This window comes from Python bivittatus, unplaced genomic scaffold (genome assembly GCF_059951505.1).
Source record: "Python bivittatus isolate LINGU-HERP-01145 unplaced genomic scaffold, Pbiv_v1 ctg000610_np1212, whole genome shotgun sequence".
NCBI classification, from domain to species: domain Eukaryota; kingdom Metazoa; phylum Chordata; class Lepidosauria; order Squamata; family Pythonidae; genus Python; species Python bivittatus.
The window spans coordinates 3,440,001-3,459,920 of NW_028277088.1; the positions used below are offsets into that span (position 1 = coordinate 3,440,001).

The 19,920-nt window shown below is 41.7% G+C and overlaps 1 protein-coding gene across 1 annotated transcript in view; it reads right to left on the reverse strand.

Annotated features, from left to right (window-relative positions):
• LOC103053176 (vasoactive intestinal polypeptide receptor) overlaps nt 1-19,920 on the reverse strand; it is a 93,982-nt gene that overhangs the window by 44,341 nt on the left and 29,721 nt on the right. Inside the window, exon 2 of the mRNA XM_088150364.1 lies at nt 17,425-17,521. Coding sequence (XP_088006490.1) covers nt 17,425-17,521 — 97 coding nt within the window. The remainder of the gene's footprint in view (nt 1-17,424; nt 17,522-19,920) is intronic.

Here is a 19,920-nt window from a genome sequence, read left to right on the forward strand (position 1 = left end):
CCCCAGACTCAAATTTCTTTTATCTGAGCATTGTTTCGGTAGCAGCTCTTCCTCCTGTCTCCCAAGGCCATTCCCCCATACCATTGCAAAAAGAGAAAAGTCCATCATTTTGCCAATAATAATGGCTTGTGGGAATGACCTTGGGAGACGGGGGAAGAGCCACAGCAGGGGAAGCAGTCAGATAAGAGGCAGCTGAGCCCTCAGCAGGAATGGGAGTGTGGAAAGTGTCTCAGAAGGGACCCTCCTCAGTTTCTTGGGCTGTAAAGGTAAGGGGGAGAGATGGACTTTCACACTTGCACAATTCTGTTACTGTAACCTTACAATAAAGGTAGTGTTTGTACTCATGGTATGGATTTCTTGTCTGGACTACCTCAAAGGGCTGACATTTATAGCGTACTGTCTTTCAGAGGCTATTCCCATACTAAGCATTAAGCAAATTTTCTCCACCTGTCTCAAAGAACTCTTGCACATTACCACCTTTTGCCATTTTTGCTGCAAGAAGGAAGTGTTAAAAAAAAATGTCTCGTACATCTTGCAGCTGTTTTAAGAAAAAACATAAAGTCTCTCTTATAAAGTTTCTCTGGTACCCCTTCGATACAGCCTGGTAAACTAATTTGAAAATACTTTTCTTAACCTACCTTCATGTCAACCCAGAGGAACCATGTAAATTGTCACCATTGCAGACCTTTTTTTAATTGCATTTTTTAAAAAAAGAAATGCAGATAAATATATGTGTGTGTGTGTGTGTGTGTGTGTGTGTAATATCCAACAAATTAGTTATGAAACTGTAATACTAAAACAAAAATCCAATCAAATAAACAAAATACACTAAACTGATATAAATCACCTAAATGGGTCACCTCTGTTTAATCATGAAATTACAAATACCAAATTGATATAGATTACTTACATAAATCACCTATTCATTTAATCATTTAATCACAATGTATCAAATTGTGCATAAAACTGATCGATTCTTGTAAAATATTATGAAAAGGGGAGCGCATTGTGTCATTTACTGATGAACATACCAAATTGATATAGATTACTTAAATAGATCACCTATTTATTTAATCATTTAATCACAATATATCAAATTGGGCATAAAAAGGGTCTATTCTTGTAAAATATGAAAATGATGTCGAAGAGGAATGCAGTGCAGTGTGTCACTTTCTGGATTAGTAGGGGGAAAAAATGGCCTTTTCAAAAATGGTTAAATTGCACATTCCTTGAATCCAGTCTTTGATATCTGGGTTAATAGTCCTTTACCAATCTGTCAAAATAACTGGAAAGACACAGAAAATTGCACAGCAATTTTCATTAATTTCAATAACTTTTCATGCATCTTTTCCCCTCCACTGCCAGCCATGTATCTGTTGGGTAATAAGATTAAGAGAAGACAAGAAATATAAATATCAACCTTTATATGTGTTTCAAAATATACAAAAGAGAAAAATTAGGCATAAAATATACCTTCAACAATACATAAAAGTAACAACAAACAAATAAATAATATAACACAAATATACCAAGACAGCAGGGAATTAAGCAGTGAGCCTAAAAGGAAAAATCAGAAAAGGCAGAACAAATAAGAAAAAGAAGACTTCTCTTATACAGAGTTCGCCACCTGATTCAATTATGTTCACAGCCAAAAAGCCATCTCTTGTTAACTCTATAGTTAATTCTATTCAAGCTGTAGATCTTGCAAATATCCAACAGTATCAAGGGTCTTCCTATGTTCTGGTATGGTTGCTTTGATCTTAGACCATGCAAACAAATAATCAAATGAACAAGATGAGTTTTAATGCTACCCAAAATGGTAATAAACATCTGGAAACAACCTGTAGAGACAGGAAAGAAGTAGAATTGACCCATATTTTGCAGCCCTGTGTGGGAATCCTTGAGGTTGATATGGTTCTTATTGATGCATGCCTCCCCAAGTCATAAATTATGTTGGGAGATGGTAAGGTAAGGTAAGGTAAGGTAAGGTAAGGTAAGGTAAGATAAGGTAAGGTAAATTAAATTAAATTAAATTAAATTAAATTAAATTAAATTAAATTAAATTAAATTAAATTAAATTAAATTCCTGGTTTTAGAAACTTTTAATCATCCCATCTCCTGGAAGAATAAAATCAATTAAGATGGGGGAACAGACCGCAGAGGAGACTTTTGGCAAAATCTCTTTTCTAAGTGCTGGCATCTTTTTCACGTGCTTTCCTGGTACATTCAAAGTTTTGCAATTCTTTATTTAATTGATTTATACAGCCACTCATCTCATGCGAGTGACTCTGGGCAGCTGACAGGATTAAAACAGCCAAACCCACCAAATTTTCCATACCAAAGATATAAAAAGCAATTGTTTTCTTCAGAGGAGTCCTGGGGCCTTTTCAACAAATGTATAGATTTTTCTTGAAAAAGTATGGAAGTGTCTTGCATTGCTGCTTTCTGGGTTATTTTATCAACTTCCCAGTCTAAACTACGACCCACCTGGAGCTTCCCAGTGGTCTCCCATCCAGAGTGGACTCCACTTAGCTCTTTTGCAAATCAAGGACCTTTCCTTTAACCCAGTGTTGTCTAAACTTGGCCACTTTAAGATGAATGGACTTCAACTCCATGCTGGCTGGGGAATTCTTGGAGTTGAAGTCCACTCATCTTAAAGTGGCCAAGTTTGGACAACACTGCTTTAATCGATTCCCCACCAGGCTATTCCATTTTTCAAACTGCACAAGAACGTCAAAACTAATTTTTCACCATCCCAGGAATCAGTTTTGCCTTTCCTGAGATTAAACAGGTGAAAATGCAAAACTCATGTCAAAAAATGCAGAGACATATTCATGTCTTTATTTTTCCACCCCTCAAACAAGGCACTGAAGAATAGAACAGATGCCTCATTTAAAAACCCATTAACCTTTCTGCCAGCTTCATCTACATCATCTCTTAAAAGACACAGCAGAATGCGTGTACAGCCGAACGAAGCAAAGCAGAAAAGGAGATCATCACAAAGTAATCGATGTTGGGATCTCCAAAATATTTCAAGATTTCAAGAAGGTTTTTGGAAATGCCGATGGGGACTGCTTTGGCTTCAGTTTATTAATATATTGAGTTTGGGTGAAATTCCTCTGTGGTTTAAAATGGAACAGAAGATACAAAATGGGGAGGAAGAATTGTGATGGAGCACATTCTGGATCTAGAAAGCCACAACATCAGCGCAGATACCTCCAGGAAGGGCAGGAAAAGAGTCTATTTTTGAAACCTTGGAGATCCACTGCCTACTCCAGAGGCAACTTCTGACTTTCCAAATGTTGATAAACTTCAACTCATGGCACCCCAGGAAACATGGCCAGTGGTGAGGAATGCCGGGAGTTGCAGTTCAACATCTGGAGGGCCAAAGGTTCCTCACCATGGGTGGGGAAGGTACAGAAGACAGTGAACCAATGGTTTAATTCAGTGCAAGCAGCTCATCATTTTAGGACACCGGGGCTTCCTAAAAACTCCCCCTGGCTCACACTGTTGAAATTTCCCCTTGCAAAATGGTGGAATGATCTACTGATTTTCAGCAGGAAATTCAGAAAGAATAGATGCTTCAGAATAATGGGGTGTAAAGAAGTGGCTTCTGATATTCTTCACAGCAGTTATAAGTAAAATTCTATTTTATCCTCTCTCTCTAAAGTTACATCAGGACTCTCTTCTTTCTATAATCTCTCCTGTCTACTCATCAAAGCCCTAAATTACAAGTTCGTTTCTTTTCATTTTTACACAAAAAGTTCATAAGGGCTTGCCAGTTGCCAATAAATGTAGAAATTATCTTTTTTTCTGATGAAAGAAGTCAGTTTATCCATCTCAGCAAGGTCCGTCAACTTCATCAACCAGTCCTCCATGTGAGGGTTCTTGACTTTCTAAGGACTGGACCCACCACAGCGTAGCAACTCTGTGCACAATGCTTTATTGCAGCACACCCCTTCCCCAACAATAGACTATTGCTCTCCACCCATCTAGGACTTGCAAGGTGATGTTGCCATATCAATATATCTTTACTACTCGGTCCTTTAATACTCAGTTCAAACAAAAGTCTCAAAGTCTATAAAGTAGCAGACAACCGTTGCCTTTTCCCAAACATTCTTACTCTAGTTGAGACGAGGTGTTGCTTCAGTGTAGTTCTTCTTCTTCTAGTTGCAACCAAGCTCCCATCCAAGATCCAGGCAGGAATCCCACCAAGATATGCTGCTCCCCAAAACTTGAGGTCCTGGCAGTTGACTGATTGTCCTCTTGCCTGCTTGTAATAGCAGCCAATCTCCAGACGTCACCTCCTGCTTCCTCACCGTTTTCCTATCTCCTTTCCACCTCTACACCCACCACCGCACTCTGCCTTGGCATTTGCTTTTCTAAGCTAAGAGCCTGGGTGGGGTGAGGCTGCCTCTGGACGTGGGCAGGTCCTTGAAAATGCCAGGGTGTGGCTCAGTTCTCACAGGCAACTGGACCTTGGATGCCTGTGAGTAAAGTTTGAGTTACGGAAATGGGGTGAGCAGTGTTTCTGCCCGGCTGCAGTTCCTTCTCCTTCACACTCCATAGTGGGAAATGTTGAATCTTTCCATCTTTGTGGGTATAATAATCTTGCCACAGTAATCGTATATTGAAATAATCTTCCATGGCTCTTTTCGAACTGTGTATCCATCTGTCCTAAAAGGATCTTTATATCTTTATATTTTTCTTTATCATTTGCTCTTTTCTTCCTTTTTCTATTGCACTTTTAACTGTTTCTGTTATTTCTTTCTCTTTATTTCAATGTTTCTGTTCCAATTCAGTTTGTTGTAGGTTTTCTTCTTCTTCTTTTTTAAACTTTTAATAAAAATTATATATATAAAAAATAAAATAATGGGGTGTAGGCTATAAAGGATAGGAGGGAGGGACACTGCTTGTCCCTTGCAGTACTTGGCCACCAAAATTATACTTTTTTTAAAAAAAGTGTGATTCTGGCTGCGTCTAGATCAGGTTTGTTCTTAGGGGGCGTGGGATGTGCTATGCCCATAGAATGTCCCATGGTCCACCCTGGGATCTTTCTGGTAAGACTCAGAAGCCTGAAGAACCACAGACATCAAAAGATACCACTAGCCATCTGTGGTCTGCTGTTCCTCAAATGTTCTCCATGGTAGCTGGAAATCTGGAAACCTTTCATCTAAGGTGGCTTTCCATCTCTGAAGCATCCTAATTCTCATCTTTCTCCACTGCTTTCATAAGCTGGTGAAGTCAGCAAAAAGCATTTTAGTTCTTGATGTCCAAAGGAACCAGCTACCAATTCCAGCCTGGACCTTAGCAGAAGCCTAGGAGTGCTGGATTATTATTTATATATTTAACAGATGTATCAATAGCTGCCCACCTACCAAGAGGAACTCTGGGTGGTGAACAGAAATAAAAACACAAACTATACCAACCCCACCCCACCCAAAAGACAAAGTGGTCAAAGCTCCTAAAATTCACATCATCAACCTATCAAACAATACCACACCCATGCCAGACCTTCATCAACATCTCAGCCCTGGTGCTTGGGGGGTAGCCAGGTCATCACAGCATTAAGAAGGCCAAAAGGGCTGGGACCATCCATATCTGTCAGACTACAAGGTACACCAGACTAAGAAACCGATGCCATATAGGTCAGGACTACTTTTTTTGTAAAGCTACAGTTAACAGAATCTTGCAAGTCTGAATGTGCTTCATCCCTCCCTTTATCTTTGTGTGAAGTAGGGAGGAGCTTGGCTGAGACGTTTGCTCATGTTGCACTCTTGGCCAGGGCTCAAGCCCCTCTTATCTGACCCTTGCTTGGTAGTGGCTCTTCCTCCTGTCCTTCAAGGCCATTCCCTTTTCCCTCTACATCTACATCATCTCAGGGGGGAGGCTGTTTCACAAGAGAAGTGGGCCCACGCGGTGACACTGCTTCACCAATGGGCCCCGGAGTATGCCCACTCTGCTGGATCTAGTGAGATGGGTAGAAACCATCAAGGATAGGTGGTCCCAGAAGTTATCTAAAGGCACAAGATATAACCACCACTTTGAGACACCATTTTCAATATGGTGAGATGAATTCTGTCCCAATCAGAAGTCAAGATGTGGTTCCCCAAAGCCTAAGACATTCTGCCAACAATTCAGAAGAATGGACCACCAAGGTTTGTATTATTGTATTGTACTGTGTTGTATTGCATATTATATTATATTATATTATATTATATTATATTATATTATATTATATTATATTATATTATATTATATTAATTATGTTTTGTATTGACAGAAGTCAGCAAGAAGAAGGTAGCAAAGGAAAGAGCACCAATCTAGTTGCCAACTATTGTTCTATTCTATGCCAGGTTATTTCCTACTTCCCCTCACCCATTTCTGACTTTTTGTGATGATGCAAACATTCAGAATAAAACCTTTTCTATGATACATGGGGTATCTGAAGTTTCAAATGGATAATCTGGCTATAAGGAAGTCTGGCTGAATTGGCCTTTTAAATCAATCCTTTCAACTGATTAAAGATGTTGGGTGCCTTGAGATCACTTTAGAGGGATTAGGAAGTGATTTCAGGATTAAGGAGATTTTCTAGCTTTGCAGAAACTTGAAAACTGTGCAGTTTCCCTCCCATGTAAGAACAAGGCTAGGGAAGAGACCTGACTGCTTTAATGAGCTTTCTAAAATAGTCTTGAGTAGACAGCCAATGAGTTTTATTACTTCTGGCTATCAGAGAAGGTGGAACAAAGCTGCTTTATTATTTGCTTTCTTTTCTGCTAGAATTTGTTTAGGCAGGTTTGATTAGACTAAGTGAAAAATATTTATTCATTGAGTGGTATTGAAGAACTATGCTTGCTGTTCGACTTCTGTATTTCCTTTATCACATGGTATTATATACACAGTTTTCATAACTCACATTTCACAGGCTTTTTAAAAATTGTACAAATCATCCGTCCCACTTGAGGCTAAACATGCCAATGAGCCAGACCAACAATTCTGCCAGCCCTGAAACCAACTTCAACTTCAGTAAGAGCTTACTTTTTAAACAGATTGTGAAAGATTTTATTTTTTCAATTGGAGTAGAATAAAGCTTGCAGTGATTCAGCAGAACATCTCTATTGGAACTTTGCTAGAAAATTTGAAGGCTGCTGGGCTGTCTTTTCTTCAACCCCCCTGTGTATTTGAAATCATTAAAAAATAATAATAACTCGGGTGATACTGCAGGTTTATCTAGCTGAAACTTTCCAGGATAAAGGGTTTACTGTGCTTCTTATTTTTACCCCATTCTGCCAAAACAGGAGGCAGGTTCCAGGCGTGTTCATGTTTTCATGCCAGCCGAGGGCTGAATCTTTTATAAAGTTGAATCTCACACTGGTGTGAATGGAATCTCATTGCCTCTGAATTCAAATGGGACCTTGATGGATTTGCACCCACCTGAGCCCCGCTCCCTCCGGTGCTTGGATTCACAGGTGCACTTCTCCATTCTGCAGATGTCCCCAAAGGGTTGTGTAAGCAAATATGCATTTAGCATCTTTACACAATTACAGGTGTGTTTGTGAAGGCCATACTCTGCCATATTTTGAACAGCAATCAAGTCCACATTTCCAAAAAAATGTAGAGGAGCCTTCCCACGTCAGCACCCTCATTTCATACTGAATGGCTCACAGTATCTCTTTGGTTCACAGAATCACAGGACTGGAAGGGAACTCAGAAGGTCTACTAGTCCAACCCCCTTCCCAGGACAGTTGGCAATTGGAGATAACAGAATCCACCAGATTCTGATAATGGTGTTCTCCTATTATCCTTGGAATTTAGAATTTAGTGGTGCTTGATCCTTTTGGGAGCACAGACTCAAAGGATTGGAAGGGATCTGGGAGACCATGTAGTCCAACCCCCACTACAATACAACACCCATGGAGGCCTCCCAGATGGAGAAGATTCTGGATACTTGCTTGCTTCGGCCTGCACGGTCAAGAAATCTCCCTGCTGCTAAGTCCTTAATTCAGCCGCACAGCCGTAAAGTATTCTGAGCAGCTTGTTCATCTGCTCACTTTTTAAAAGAATAGTGGGGAGAAGAGGGGGCAATGCATCAGATCCTGCAGAGAAAACCAAACCCTTTTCCTGCTCCTTCTTCCAACCCTGCTCCTCCCCAACCCGGGTCACCAGCATTTCCCTGAGCTCTGATTCACCTCCTCCGGCTCCAAATTATTAACGCATTTGCCGAGTGCTTAACGAGGCTTGCAAAGAGCTGGCTGGGATCATGGTGAACCTAGACGCTTCCTTTTAGCGTGGCGCACCGCCCTGTTTCTTTTTTGGGGATGGGGGGGGTGGGGGAGCAGAGAGAAGGTGGAGGCTGTCTGGACTCTGAGCATCCAACGAATTGCACACGTTTGGCTCAGTGTGCGCATGAATCTGCTTGCATGTTTGTGGAAAGGAAGAAATGATGCCGAGGAACAGCGATTCGCGGTGGCCAGATCACCAAACAACCCAGGTGGTCAAACAGCTGTCACATCACGTCCCCAATTTTTGCAGAAGACTGTTTTGACATTAAGATCGAGCACCGTAGCATAGGAAAGACTTCAGAAGGGGGGAGCTCGCCCCGTTGAGCTCTCTGTCCCAAAATAGGATCTCCCTTTTCCACTTCCATAAGGCATGAAGAAGGGTGGGGAACTGCTGGAGAAGTTGCAGTGAAATGCTGGTCTGTCTCAATGCACCCTTTTCCTGCAGCAGCCCCCGGGAGAAAACATGAGAACAGGCAGTAATGGAAGAAAATCCAAACAAACACATCCCGCTTCTTCTTCAATGGACAGATTTGGGTTCCTCGTTCTCAGTGAACCCTAAAAAATCCTGGACCTAAATTTAAGTCACAGGAAGCTCTTCTCGTGGGCTGAGTTAAACATGGCTAACATCCCGTTAAGCCATGGTTGGGTTAAACATGGTTTGCTGAATGAATCCCAACCGGCTGGGGAAGCACAACATGTTAAGCCCTAAGTCAGACAACAATGTCTGCCAGGCTAAAAGTAAACAAGCCACATTATGGTTCAGGTGGTATGTGGTATGAACCAGAGAGACGCACACAACGCAAATCCCAGAGCAATGAATGGGGCCTTCTTCACTGGGGCTACCATATATGGGTTGCAACAATCCATACACCGACTATATGGTAATAAAGAACTAGAGTTTTCAGTGTCTCTCTGCTGCCATCTTGAGGTCATCTGGATTTTGGATCCCTGATCTGGTAGATTTAGTCTTCAAGCGTGCCCTCCTTCTATTATCCAACTTCAAGATTTCCTATGAAACCCATGCTATGTTTTTCACCCACAGTATGCTCAGATTCAAAAAGGAACAGGACAATCCAGGCTGGGAATGGTCAGGAAGGAAACTATGATCCAACTTAATGATAGAAGATGGAGGCCTTCTTGAAACAAGATTGCTTAAGTGTCTTGGAGCTGCAAATATTTCACATTATCAGAGAAGGGACCTGCCTCCTTGTTAGATCACAGGAAGGCGGGAAAGAGAGAGAGAGAGAGGAGGAGGAGGAGGAAAAGGTGTGAAAGAGAGGGAGGGAAGGAAGGAAGGAAGGAAGGAAGGAAGGAAGGAAGGAAGGAAGGAAGGAAGGAAGGAAGGAAGGCAGGCAGGCAGGCAGGCAGGCAGGCAGGCAGGCAGGCAGGCAGGCAGGCAGGCAGGCTTTTCTAAAAGAAAATCTGAAAGTCTGTACCCTAATGTAGAAGAGATATATCGGCTCTAAATTGAGAATAATTTAGCTTTTCTAAAAGAAAATTTGAAAGTCTGTACCCTAACGTAGAAGAGATATATTGGCTCTAAATGGAGAATAATTTAGTTGCTGGAATTCTTAGAACACCATCTCTTTCATTTCATTAAAACATGAGAAACTGAATGCTGAAGATGTGACTCAGTATACAGCAACTAAATTGGCTATAAAGTTATCTATTTCAGTCTGTTCTCAATTTCTTTGTATTTATATGTAGGGCCCAGGACTTGAGATTGGCTGCGGTAATTGGAATGTAGATGCCCTCAGCCATTCAGAAAGCCTCCAAGAGGACTTCTTACAATAGGTGCCAAGCAGAGGAATCCAGTATATGCCACGCTGTTGTCAAAATGATGGTGCGTGAGTCACGTCATCCTTGCTTAAGTGATGCAAATGATGTACTTGCATCACATTCTATCATGGTTTGTTGCAAATAGTAAATGGAAGATACTACTATGGTCATGATTTGTTGAGAAGAGTCAATGAGTGGCCAACGCAGGTTAAATAGTTGACAAGTTGGTAGACTGTGGTCCTAGCACTAGAGTTGCTGGCAGATCATGGCATTTGTCCAGGGTTTCTCCCATTCATGATGAAAAATGATACAAGTACATAATTTGCACTCTGTCCATGTGACACCATGACCCACTTAAGATCACTTGATCCTGCCTGAGGATGCCTGGGGGTCCTGTCAGGTCCACCCCAACAAGGTGGAAGAGACCCCACGTAAGAGCAGAGAAAGAGACACTCCCGTTGTTTGAAAGATGGAGAAAATATGTAGTGCATATATTTTTAAAAATGATAATTTTCAAGATTTCATTGTGTGAAACAGAAAAAAATGGATTTATATGATATAGATGTTTAGACAGAAGACATTATAGAAAGGAGAGAGTTATGCTCTAACTATAGAGTAAGAGGTCAATTTATAATTGTACTTATAACTGCTGCAAAGAAGATGAGAAGCTACTTCTCTGTATCTTTTTTCTTTCTTTTCTATTTTTCTTTTACCGTTTCCCCCCCTTTCTTGCACTTCTAGCTTTCTTTTCAGTCTTTTCTTCTTTTCTTTTTCTCACTTTATATTAGTTTGTATTAGTTTTTAATCTTCCTTTTTAAAAATCTCTCTCTCCCTCTCCCTCTCTCTCTCTCTCTATATATATACAGAGAGAGAGACAGAGAGAGACAGAGAGATTTTTAAAAAGGAAGATTATATGATTTCATTGGATGCTAATGCTATGTGAAATGCATGGGGAGGAAGAGTGAAGTGCGCGTGGCAGACGAGCAATCCCTAAATTTCAGTAGTGGCCCAAAGTCACATGGGCTGGTAGATGATGGGAATGAAGTCCAACTCAATGGGAGGAACTCAGTCTGGGGAAGACTGACAGTGATAAATGACATAAACCCCCAGGGGAAGAAACCCAAGAAGCAAATAGAAGTAAAAAGTCCAGTCCTTCAAAACGGACACATCCTTTTAGTCTGAATTTGCCTTGGGGAAAAGTTTATTTTTTACTACTCATAGCTTCGTGGGCTTTTCTCTGATTAATAAGAATATAATCTCCCTAAGAAAATATAATCTATCTCATACGTGTTTCATGCTGTTTGGGCCAATCGCGCACCCTCAGATTGATCTTTCATCTTCTTTCCCTGCGCTGTCGGAACAGCTGCAAAACCAGCCCAAAGTTCTGCACGATGCAGATGTGGGAAAATGGCGTATCGTTGCTAGCCTGTACAAGACAGCTGTTCTTCCCCCCTGGACCCTGAATTTCTATTTGACCCTGAGCTTTGCCTCCAAATTGCCTTTCTTTCCCATTCATTGCTGACAAATCCCAGGGATGGTCCCTTGGTGGCCACCAAAAGCCCCAGTAAACGACGGCTGTTCAAACATTAGAGTGGGCTTTAATTGTGTCGAATGGACGTTGTGGTGACCACGAGGGACAACCCGCAATCACCGCCTTTTCTGAATGATTCATAGAAGGAAACGGCTTTTTATAATCAGCATCTCCTGGGAGAGGAGAGAGGAATGATGGATGAAGTGGGAGGCTGGAGCGTTTTGATGAATGACTAGTCCTGGGCCAAACCAAACCTGCCCAGAGAGATGAATCCACTTTAATCAATGCAATTGATAAGGGCGTTACTAAATCCAATGGACTTTTCAGTTTGTCCTGATTATATCTGACTGCTTTCCTTAAGAAGCTGCTGTTCATTTAATTAGGACAGAAAAACAGATGGTGTCTAGGACGCTAACCCATAACTCTACCAGGCAACAGGATGCAAAACAGCCAGCAGTTTCTACTCATACCTACCTAGGAAGCTTTTTATTAGATTTGAGGGGAGCAAAGGACTTCCAACCTTACTATTCTTCCTACTGAAATGCATTTTAAGTGGTGAAGAATGGACAGGCAGCGGCAGATCTACAGAGCTGGGCTGCAAATATCAGAACAGCCCATAGAGGGCAGCGAAGAGGAGATTTTCCTCATCCCTTTGCTGCCACCTAGTGGCCATCCAATGGGTTGCAGGGCAGGTTTGGTTGCCATAGCTTGGGCTGGGTCAGAGATCAGATAAAGCCGTTTTCCTCTCTCTAGGAACCCTCCAGAGATGTGGTCTTCAACGCCCACAGTTTCCCAGGTAGCATGAGCCTGGGGTCAGGGGTGAAGTTTCCTCAATCTGGAGACCATCAAAGTCTAAGAAGACTATTCGAATGGGAAATCATTATGGGCATTGTGCAATAGTTGCTTAGTTCCGTGCAATTCTGGTGTAATACATCAAACTACGATGAAATGGAAAATGACTTGGATTCTCAAGGGTTAATTGGCACAGCAAATCTTTAATTTAGTGGATTAACTGAGGGGAGTGGGTGTCTGATATTCACAAATGTTGGTCCACCCTGAAAGTACACCATTTGCATTGGTTTACATCAGTTGTGTAATGATGTCATTAAGTAAATGATGTACACTGACCCAAATGAGGTACTGCACGCCTAAAATAAATTAACATACAGTGCCTTGTCTGAACTAATTCAGATGCAAGAGACCTTTCTGCTGTTTGAAAGAGATGTCCAGATGGAAATGATGTCTATTCCATCTGAAGTCCAGCAAGTGGACTTTGAGCTGGCTTCTCTTCCTGCAGACCTTTCGTTACCAGGGCAGGAAACATCATCAGTGCATGGGGACTGGAGTTTGCTGGCTGTTTATATATGGTAGCTTATCCTATCTCCCATTTCCCAGACGCAAACGGGGGGAGAAGGATGGTGTTGGACCTTGGTGATTTGACTGGCAACGTGCCAGCTTTCCATTTCCTTTTTTAGAATTAAAGAATCTTTAAAAGATTAAGTGAGGCAGAAAACCAGGAGGCCATCAAGAGAAATATCTGCAGGAACACTGATGCCGATGGGCAATACAATACATAAAGAAAACGAGGTGATGATAACAGAGCTTGGAATAAAGAAAGATAAAATACTTCTTACATATTTCCCCCAAGCAAAAACAGTTAATCAGTTTCACTTCAGCCTCCCCATTATTGTTGTGCTACAAAGGACACAGTGTAATTGAATCCAACTCAATCCAACTCAATCCAAATCTCAGTATCTAAATCAACTTCATATTTATCTGTCCATCTCTCTCTCTCTCTTGTCCCTGCTCAGTGCTAGGATCCAAATTCAAGCATCCCCAGAGGTGTCTGTCCAGCCTCTACCTGACCACCATCAATGAAATGGAGTCACCACCTTTCTAGCTTTCACTGTTTTTATACACCTCATTGCAATCTGTCTTCCTGTAATTGAAATCCATTCATCCCCATCCTGAAGTCTGGAAAGAGAAAGAAGAGATCTTGACCTTCTTCTCTGTGACCTTCTTCCACGGACTGGAAGATTGCTATCGTAGCCCCCTTAGTCTTTCTTCTCAAGACTAAGCAAGACCAGCTCCAACATCTCTTTATGAGGTCGTCAATAATTTTTTGGGCAGTTCTCTGAACCTGTTTCAACAGGAGCTGGTGCTGAATTGAAGCTCTGGTTAATGGCTGGATCAACATTGGTAGTTCACCTAGCTCTTCCAGTTGCCCCCAACTCACCTCCCTGAAATTCTTTTTCCTTGACTTTTGGATAGGGCTCCTCTGACCACAGCCTTCTCTATTTATGATCTTCTAGACCACAGAGCAGTGTTTCTCAATCTTGGCAACTTTAAGATGAGTGGACTGGGGAATGATGGGAGTTGAAGTCCACTCATCTTAAAGTTCTAAGGCTGAGAAACACTGCCACAGAGCCACACATTTTGACTTTAAGTGGAAAGTGAGATTTCATTTGATTTCCTCTGTTTCAGGAAAATTATGTACAGATCTTTGGATACCCTTCAATCATGCATTTAATCATCTGCCTCCCCAGATAAACATGACCATTTCGTCCAAAGTCTGGAGGTCCCTAGAGGTTGCTCTCAAAACTTTGCAGGCTTGGAAAAGAACAGCTCTGCCTTAGGCTGGATTTGGTGGAAAGAGGTACATATATGGTTGCAATAAAATAAAGAGCAGGGAGTGGCATGGCCAGGCACATAAACTGGAAAGTTTACCAGAAATCTTTTCAGAGTTAATTTTTTTCCCGTGGAAAAAAAATGCTGTGTCTTTAATTCTGCCTCTGTTGGCTTGGTCAAGGCTTAAACCAGGACATACTGGTTCCTTAGTACCTGTCTATCATTAAACAACAGTTCATACCAACAGGACTTCAGATTTGCAATTTGTTACCTTGTGCAAAGTGAAAACAAACATCTCACTGGAACAAGGAAAGCTTCTTTTCAGCTGATGCCAACCCACAGTGCTGAATGTTTATTCTGCACACCAACGTGTCCTAGTTCTTAAGCCTCCTTTGGTCTTAAACAAGTTTGGTGACTCAGAAGAGGCTCAAGGGGAAAGTACGTTAAAGAGACCTATCTAAATGCCCTCTGAGCATAGAGTTCAGGTCTGGCATCATCTGGTGCCATTGTCCTGGAAGTCAGAATTCGCCAGATTTCACTATGTTGGCACTAAAGTAGACACACTCTCTTAGGCCCAGCTGGCCAAAGACCTTCTGCTGAAGTGTAGGGTATGTGGGAGACCCTGTTCCTCAATTGCACAGAATAAGTTAAGAAAGTGGATTTTCGATTTCTCAGTAATGTCCCTGTGTCTCCATTGTACCGTAGAGCAGCCAGGGAGCATAAAGGAAGAAGAAGAAGAAGAAGAAGACAATTGTACGACACCATGAGTGCTAGAATCTGCAAGATTCTGTTAATGTAACCTTACAATAAAGATAGAGCTAGTGTTCATTGTTGTGCTTATTGCGTGGACTCCCTCAGAGGGCTAAGGCTGAAAGTATTTCTCCCCTCCTCTCCTTTTACTTCCTGGAAAACTAGGGAAGGTCCCTTCTGAAATGCTTCCCATGCCCCTTTTCCTTCTGTGGGCTGAGACATCTTTTACATGGCGGTTGTCCTGTCTGCAGTTCTCCCTCCTGTCTCCCAAGGTCATTCCCACATACCATTACAAGAGGGAGGGGAGGGAGGGGGGAGGGAGGGAGGGAGGGAGGAAGGAAGGAAGGAAGGAAGGAGGGGGTTTTATAAGTTCTCTTATTGTCAGGTTCAGCCCAAAGAACTCCAAGAGACAATGCAAATACAGTTCTGTTGCATTTATTAGCTACAACCTCCAGACAGAAAATCTCTCCAGATTGAACCCCAGCTCCCAAGCCAGCCAGCCACAACACCGTGAATTCCTTAGGGAGGTGCCAGCCTCATCTTCCTGAACTTCCCATGCTCCTCCTGGGGGCTAAGAACATGCTTATCTCCCTGAGCCTGGCCTTCATAAGTCCATTCCATCACACTTATATTTCTCAAGAAACCAATAAACTACCATTACAAAATGCCATTCAGTCTCCAGTAACTTCCTGTCAAGGGAGGTGAAATATCAATTAATTCTGTCCCTTCTGGATTTCCTACTTCTTGGACTAGGAAGCTGAACCTAACAATGAGAGCAGGAGCACCAATCACCTAATCCTCCAGGCTGGGGATGGGCAACCTGGAGCCACATACCTGAATGTGCCCCAAACCCTCTTCTTAAAATCCCAGGAACTTTCCCTGACTATGCGATGATTAGGTGATGGAACTGCCACTCAAAGCATGGTGATCCAGTAATATTCTGGAGGGAGGGAAGAAGGATTTGCAAAATGGGGGTAGAAGGATGGGTCGTTGCCTAGAAAAACTTCCATCTGTCAATGAAACAGGTTGAGAAATACATATTTAGTGCCAGGAAAAACCAGAATAGAAGTCTATTGATACGTGGTAATATTAATGGAACTTGATGACAACACATTTTAAGTTATTTAATAAAAGTTAATTCAATTCCTGATTTAAGCAATAGCAAAACAACTGTGCTGTTCTTGGACTTCCTCACGTTCCACCAAGTCACGTTGCCTCTGACAGATATCAAGAAACAATGAAGAACTGTTGCCAGATCAGGGAGGATTTGATGATGGCAGCAAAACCAAGAGATCTTTTAGATATTCCCCAAGTTAAGAAAATTTCACTGAAATTTTGAAGAGCAAAAAGATTAAACATGGATACCCTTAAAAGGGAGGGGAGTTGCCAACCACAGTTGTCAAGAGCTGACTGTGTGGGTCTCCTGCCACTTTGAAATGAGAAACGCACATATTACTCACCAAACAAGTTAAAATAACCTCGCAAATAGGCTAACATGGTTTATAAAGTAAAGAAAACTGAAACTCTCCCAAACAAAGCAACTGCAGAAAATCTTGGCATTGTCTGTTTTATACAACTTCCACCCACCCACAGTGGCTCCTGGCCATCCACAAAATGTTAGGTGTTATTCTTTGACAACGAAACGGCTGAATGCCAGAAGGTCCACTTGCAGGGTGGGAGTCAAAAAAAATCAGGATGGTAGCCAGAACTACACAATCAAAGCTCCATCAGTTTTTCCATGCATCACATGTGCAATGCATGTACAAAGGGGTGGGGCTTTGATCGCATGGTCACAGCTGTCATCTTGATTTTTTTGACTCTCCCTACTGATATTCCTGCCATCCACCCTTGAATCAGAGAGTGTGGCCTCCAGAACCATTATTTTTTTCAGCTTCTTTTTTGAAGGGGAAGGAACTAGCACAAATCACAGAGATTTAAGGAATCCATTTCACCTTGAAAATGCCTTACCTTGTCCACAAAATGGTTCTGATTTGTCTCATTTTTTTGAAGGAACCCTTCCTAGCCTTGAAAACCCAACCCTCAAATGGACCATAAAATTTGGCCGTCTGCTCCGATGACGACATGATGTCACTAGCCGTACCTTAATTGTCCAAAACATAATTTAAAAATTACGTGTGGACTCAGCCTCAAGAAAGTCGCATATCCTTTCTGTAAGTAGTGTTTCAGACTGACCAACATTTGAATTTCCAAATTAATATCTGAAGATCAGACCAACTTGTGGAGATCAACAACTATGGCTCTCAGAAGATGATGTTGATTCAGAAATAAATACCATGTCCTTGGTCTTACAACAACGCAATTCCATAGTAACAAATATAGTCACTCATAGATCTGAAGCACAGAAACCACAATGCTGGTTTCTACCATCGGACTGAGATATCAATGGAAGCATCACAAAACATAAGGAGATTAAAAGGTTCTCCATCTTCTTACCTAGAGTCAGATTATCCGAGTTGGAGTGTCTCGAACACTTTTCCCGCTCAGACTCAATGGCCTTCATGATGGAGCACTCCGGTGCTGTTCCTAATACCTACAAGGAGTTCAGAAAGAAAGGGGCAAGCTGTTTTTATTCCTCCTAGGCAAACTTTTCTTTATAAAATACTATCCTTCAGTTTAAAAATGCTCAAATCAGAGCAAACTGGGGCAAATATGAAATTTGATGTTTGGAAAAAAAACCTGCAGTAAAATGCTACCATCCAATAGAATCAGTAGAACATTAACTATGAACAATTTCAGAACATTCCTTGAAAAGCTAGGCAAGGTTATCAACTCTTAGCTGGGTTCTTTGAACGCTCCTCTGGACTTGTCCATCCCTGGTTTAACTCCAAGTAACAGATGCAATTGCCTTCATCTTATCCTGCTTCTTAACTATAAAGCTTTCCCATCTTGGGGAATGGAATATTTAGATGCAACTGTATTTTGTTCCTCTAGCAAATGAATTATACCGGGGGAGATTCCGGACAGATCAGAAACAAAGTCTTCTTCCTACATTATGCAGCCCTCTTTGGATGCTAATCCTGTCCAACATCAGGACGGGATCCCAACATGTTGACAGAGGTAGTATGGATCTCAAAAAGGAAAAAAAGAGGACGTTTTATGTCTTGTCTAGGCAAAAGACACACTATACAGAGTCCAAAAAGGTCAACACAGAATAGTCATTTTGAATGTTCTGAGTTTGGAATGAAACCATTTGTTGATAGATATCAGAGTACGAGAAAGGGAAGGCAGTGGGTCTTCTTGGAGGTGTGCAAAACATTTGAAACTTGACATTTTCTGTCTTTTAAAACAGTTGTTACATGTTTGAAACAGGCTCTTTTGATCCCACTGGAAATATCTCAAGCTTAAAGCAGTTCTGTTTCAAGCTCAAAACAGAAGTTTTTGGCTTGAAATGGGCCTTTTTCAAACACTCCTGTAATGCTGGGAACGGTCAGTTTTGAACTCAAAGTGAAATGCTTCAAACTCAAGATGTTCCATGTTCAAAATCCTAAGATACCCAAGTCCAGCTGTGAGCTTCAAGGAAGCACACACACAAATATGAATTGTACAGGGGGAGATCCAGGACAGGCCAAAAACAAAGCCTGCTTCCCACATTGTGCAACCAGCGGCTAAACCATAGAATGTGCTACCAAAGGATTTGATGACGGCCATTAACTTTGATGCGAGAATTCACAGAGGAACAAGTTCTCAATCCCTTGAGCCCTGCAAGTGCTAAACCATAAGATGACCATGTGTGAACCCAGCCACTGCAATTTCAAAAGCATGGTTTGTAGCTTAGAGTGATCTGTAATGACCATGATGGTCTTACTTCCAGGACCAGAAGCAGCTTCTGAGAATACCAGTTGTTGGGGAACATGAGAATAAGCTGATCAGCCCAGGGAGAACAAAATGGCTGGATTCATATGACACCCTAGGCAAGGAGGTCTTAAACCAGGTCCCCATAGGGAATTGCAAGGTGTGTGTGTGTGTGTGTGTGTGTGTGTGAGAGAGAGAGAGAGAGAGAGAGAGAGAGAGAGAGAGTGCACTTTTTAAAAAGCTTGATCTGGCTTGCAAAGATAAGTAGGAACACTGTTCAAATTCACTCTTTGTTTTGCCAACAGAAACTCGCAGTGAGAGTTGTTATACTCCCACATTCTTATTAAAAGTAAGTAACACGTTTGTTTCCTCCCTAACTTTATCCTGGATGAAATCATTTGATTTATTCACGGGAGAGTCACAAGCGATTCATTTATCACTTTAGGAGTTGCTGTTCTTCAAGTTTGAAAACTCTTTTTATTAGGCTGATCCGGACCTTAGTCCTGCAAGATCCCGTCTTTTAACTTTATTAAAAAACGAGCATTATTATTTCACTGTCTGCAGCCTAACCTTGTGTCCATGTTTCCAACCGATAACTTTTCTCCACGTATCTCAGCCTTTGACGGAATGCAACGTCCCAACTTCCAAAGTTGCATCTAATCTTTCTCCATATCAAACAATGTGCCCCCTTGCACATGTAATCATTGAGATGAACGTGCCAATTCAAATCCTATGCATTTGCCCAAGGGAAAATTTCTAATTCAAATGTTCCAGAAAACCCACATCTCTGGTCTGACTGCTTTGCTCTTCCTTCCAGCCATTTCCTCACTCAGTTGCGTCTTCTCACTGCCCTGCTTTCACAGCTGAAGCACCCCTGAGATGATTTTCAAAATGTGGGCAAATGTTTCAAGAGTTCTGTTCCGTCTTGTCTAAGCTGACCGAGAACCAAAAAACAGTCACCGCCTTTCACTCCCAAACTCCCAGCTTTGCTCCAAAAATTCCAGCAAGTAAGTGACATTTCAAGGACCCCCACAAACCATTGCCGATAGCTATTAAAATCTTTTGCAAATCCTGGCAAAATCCCTTGTAAACATTTCCACCCTTCTTGATGAAAAACTGTAATAACTCCATCTGGGT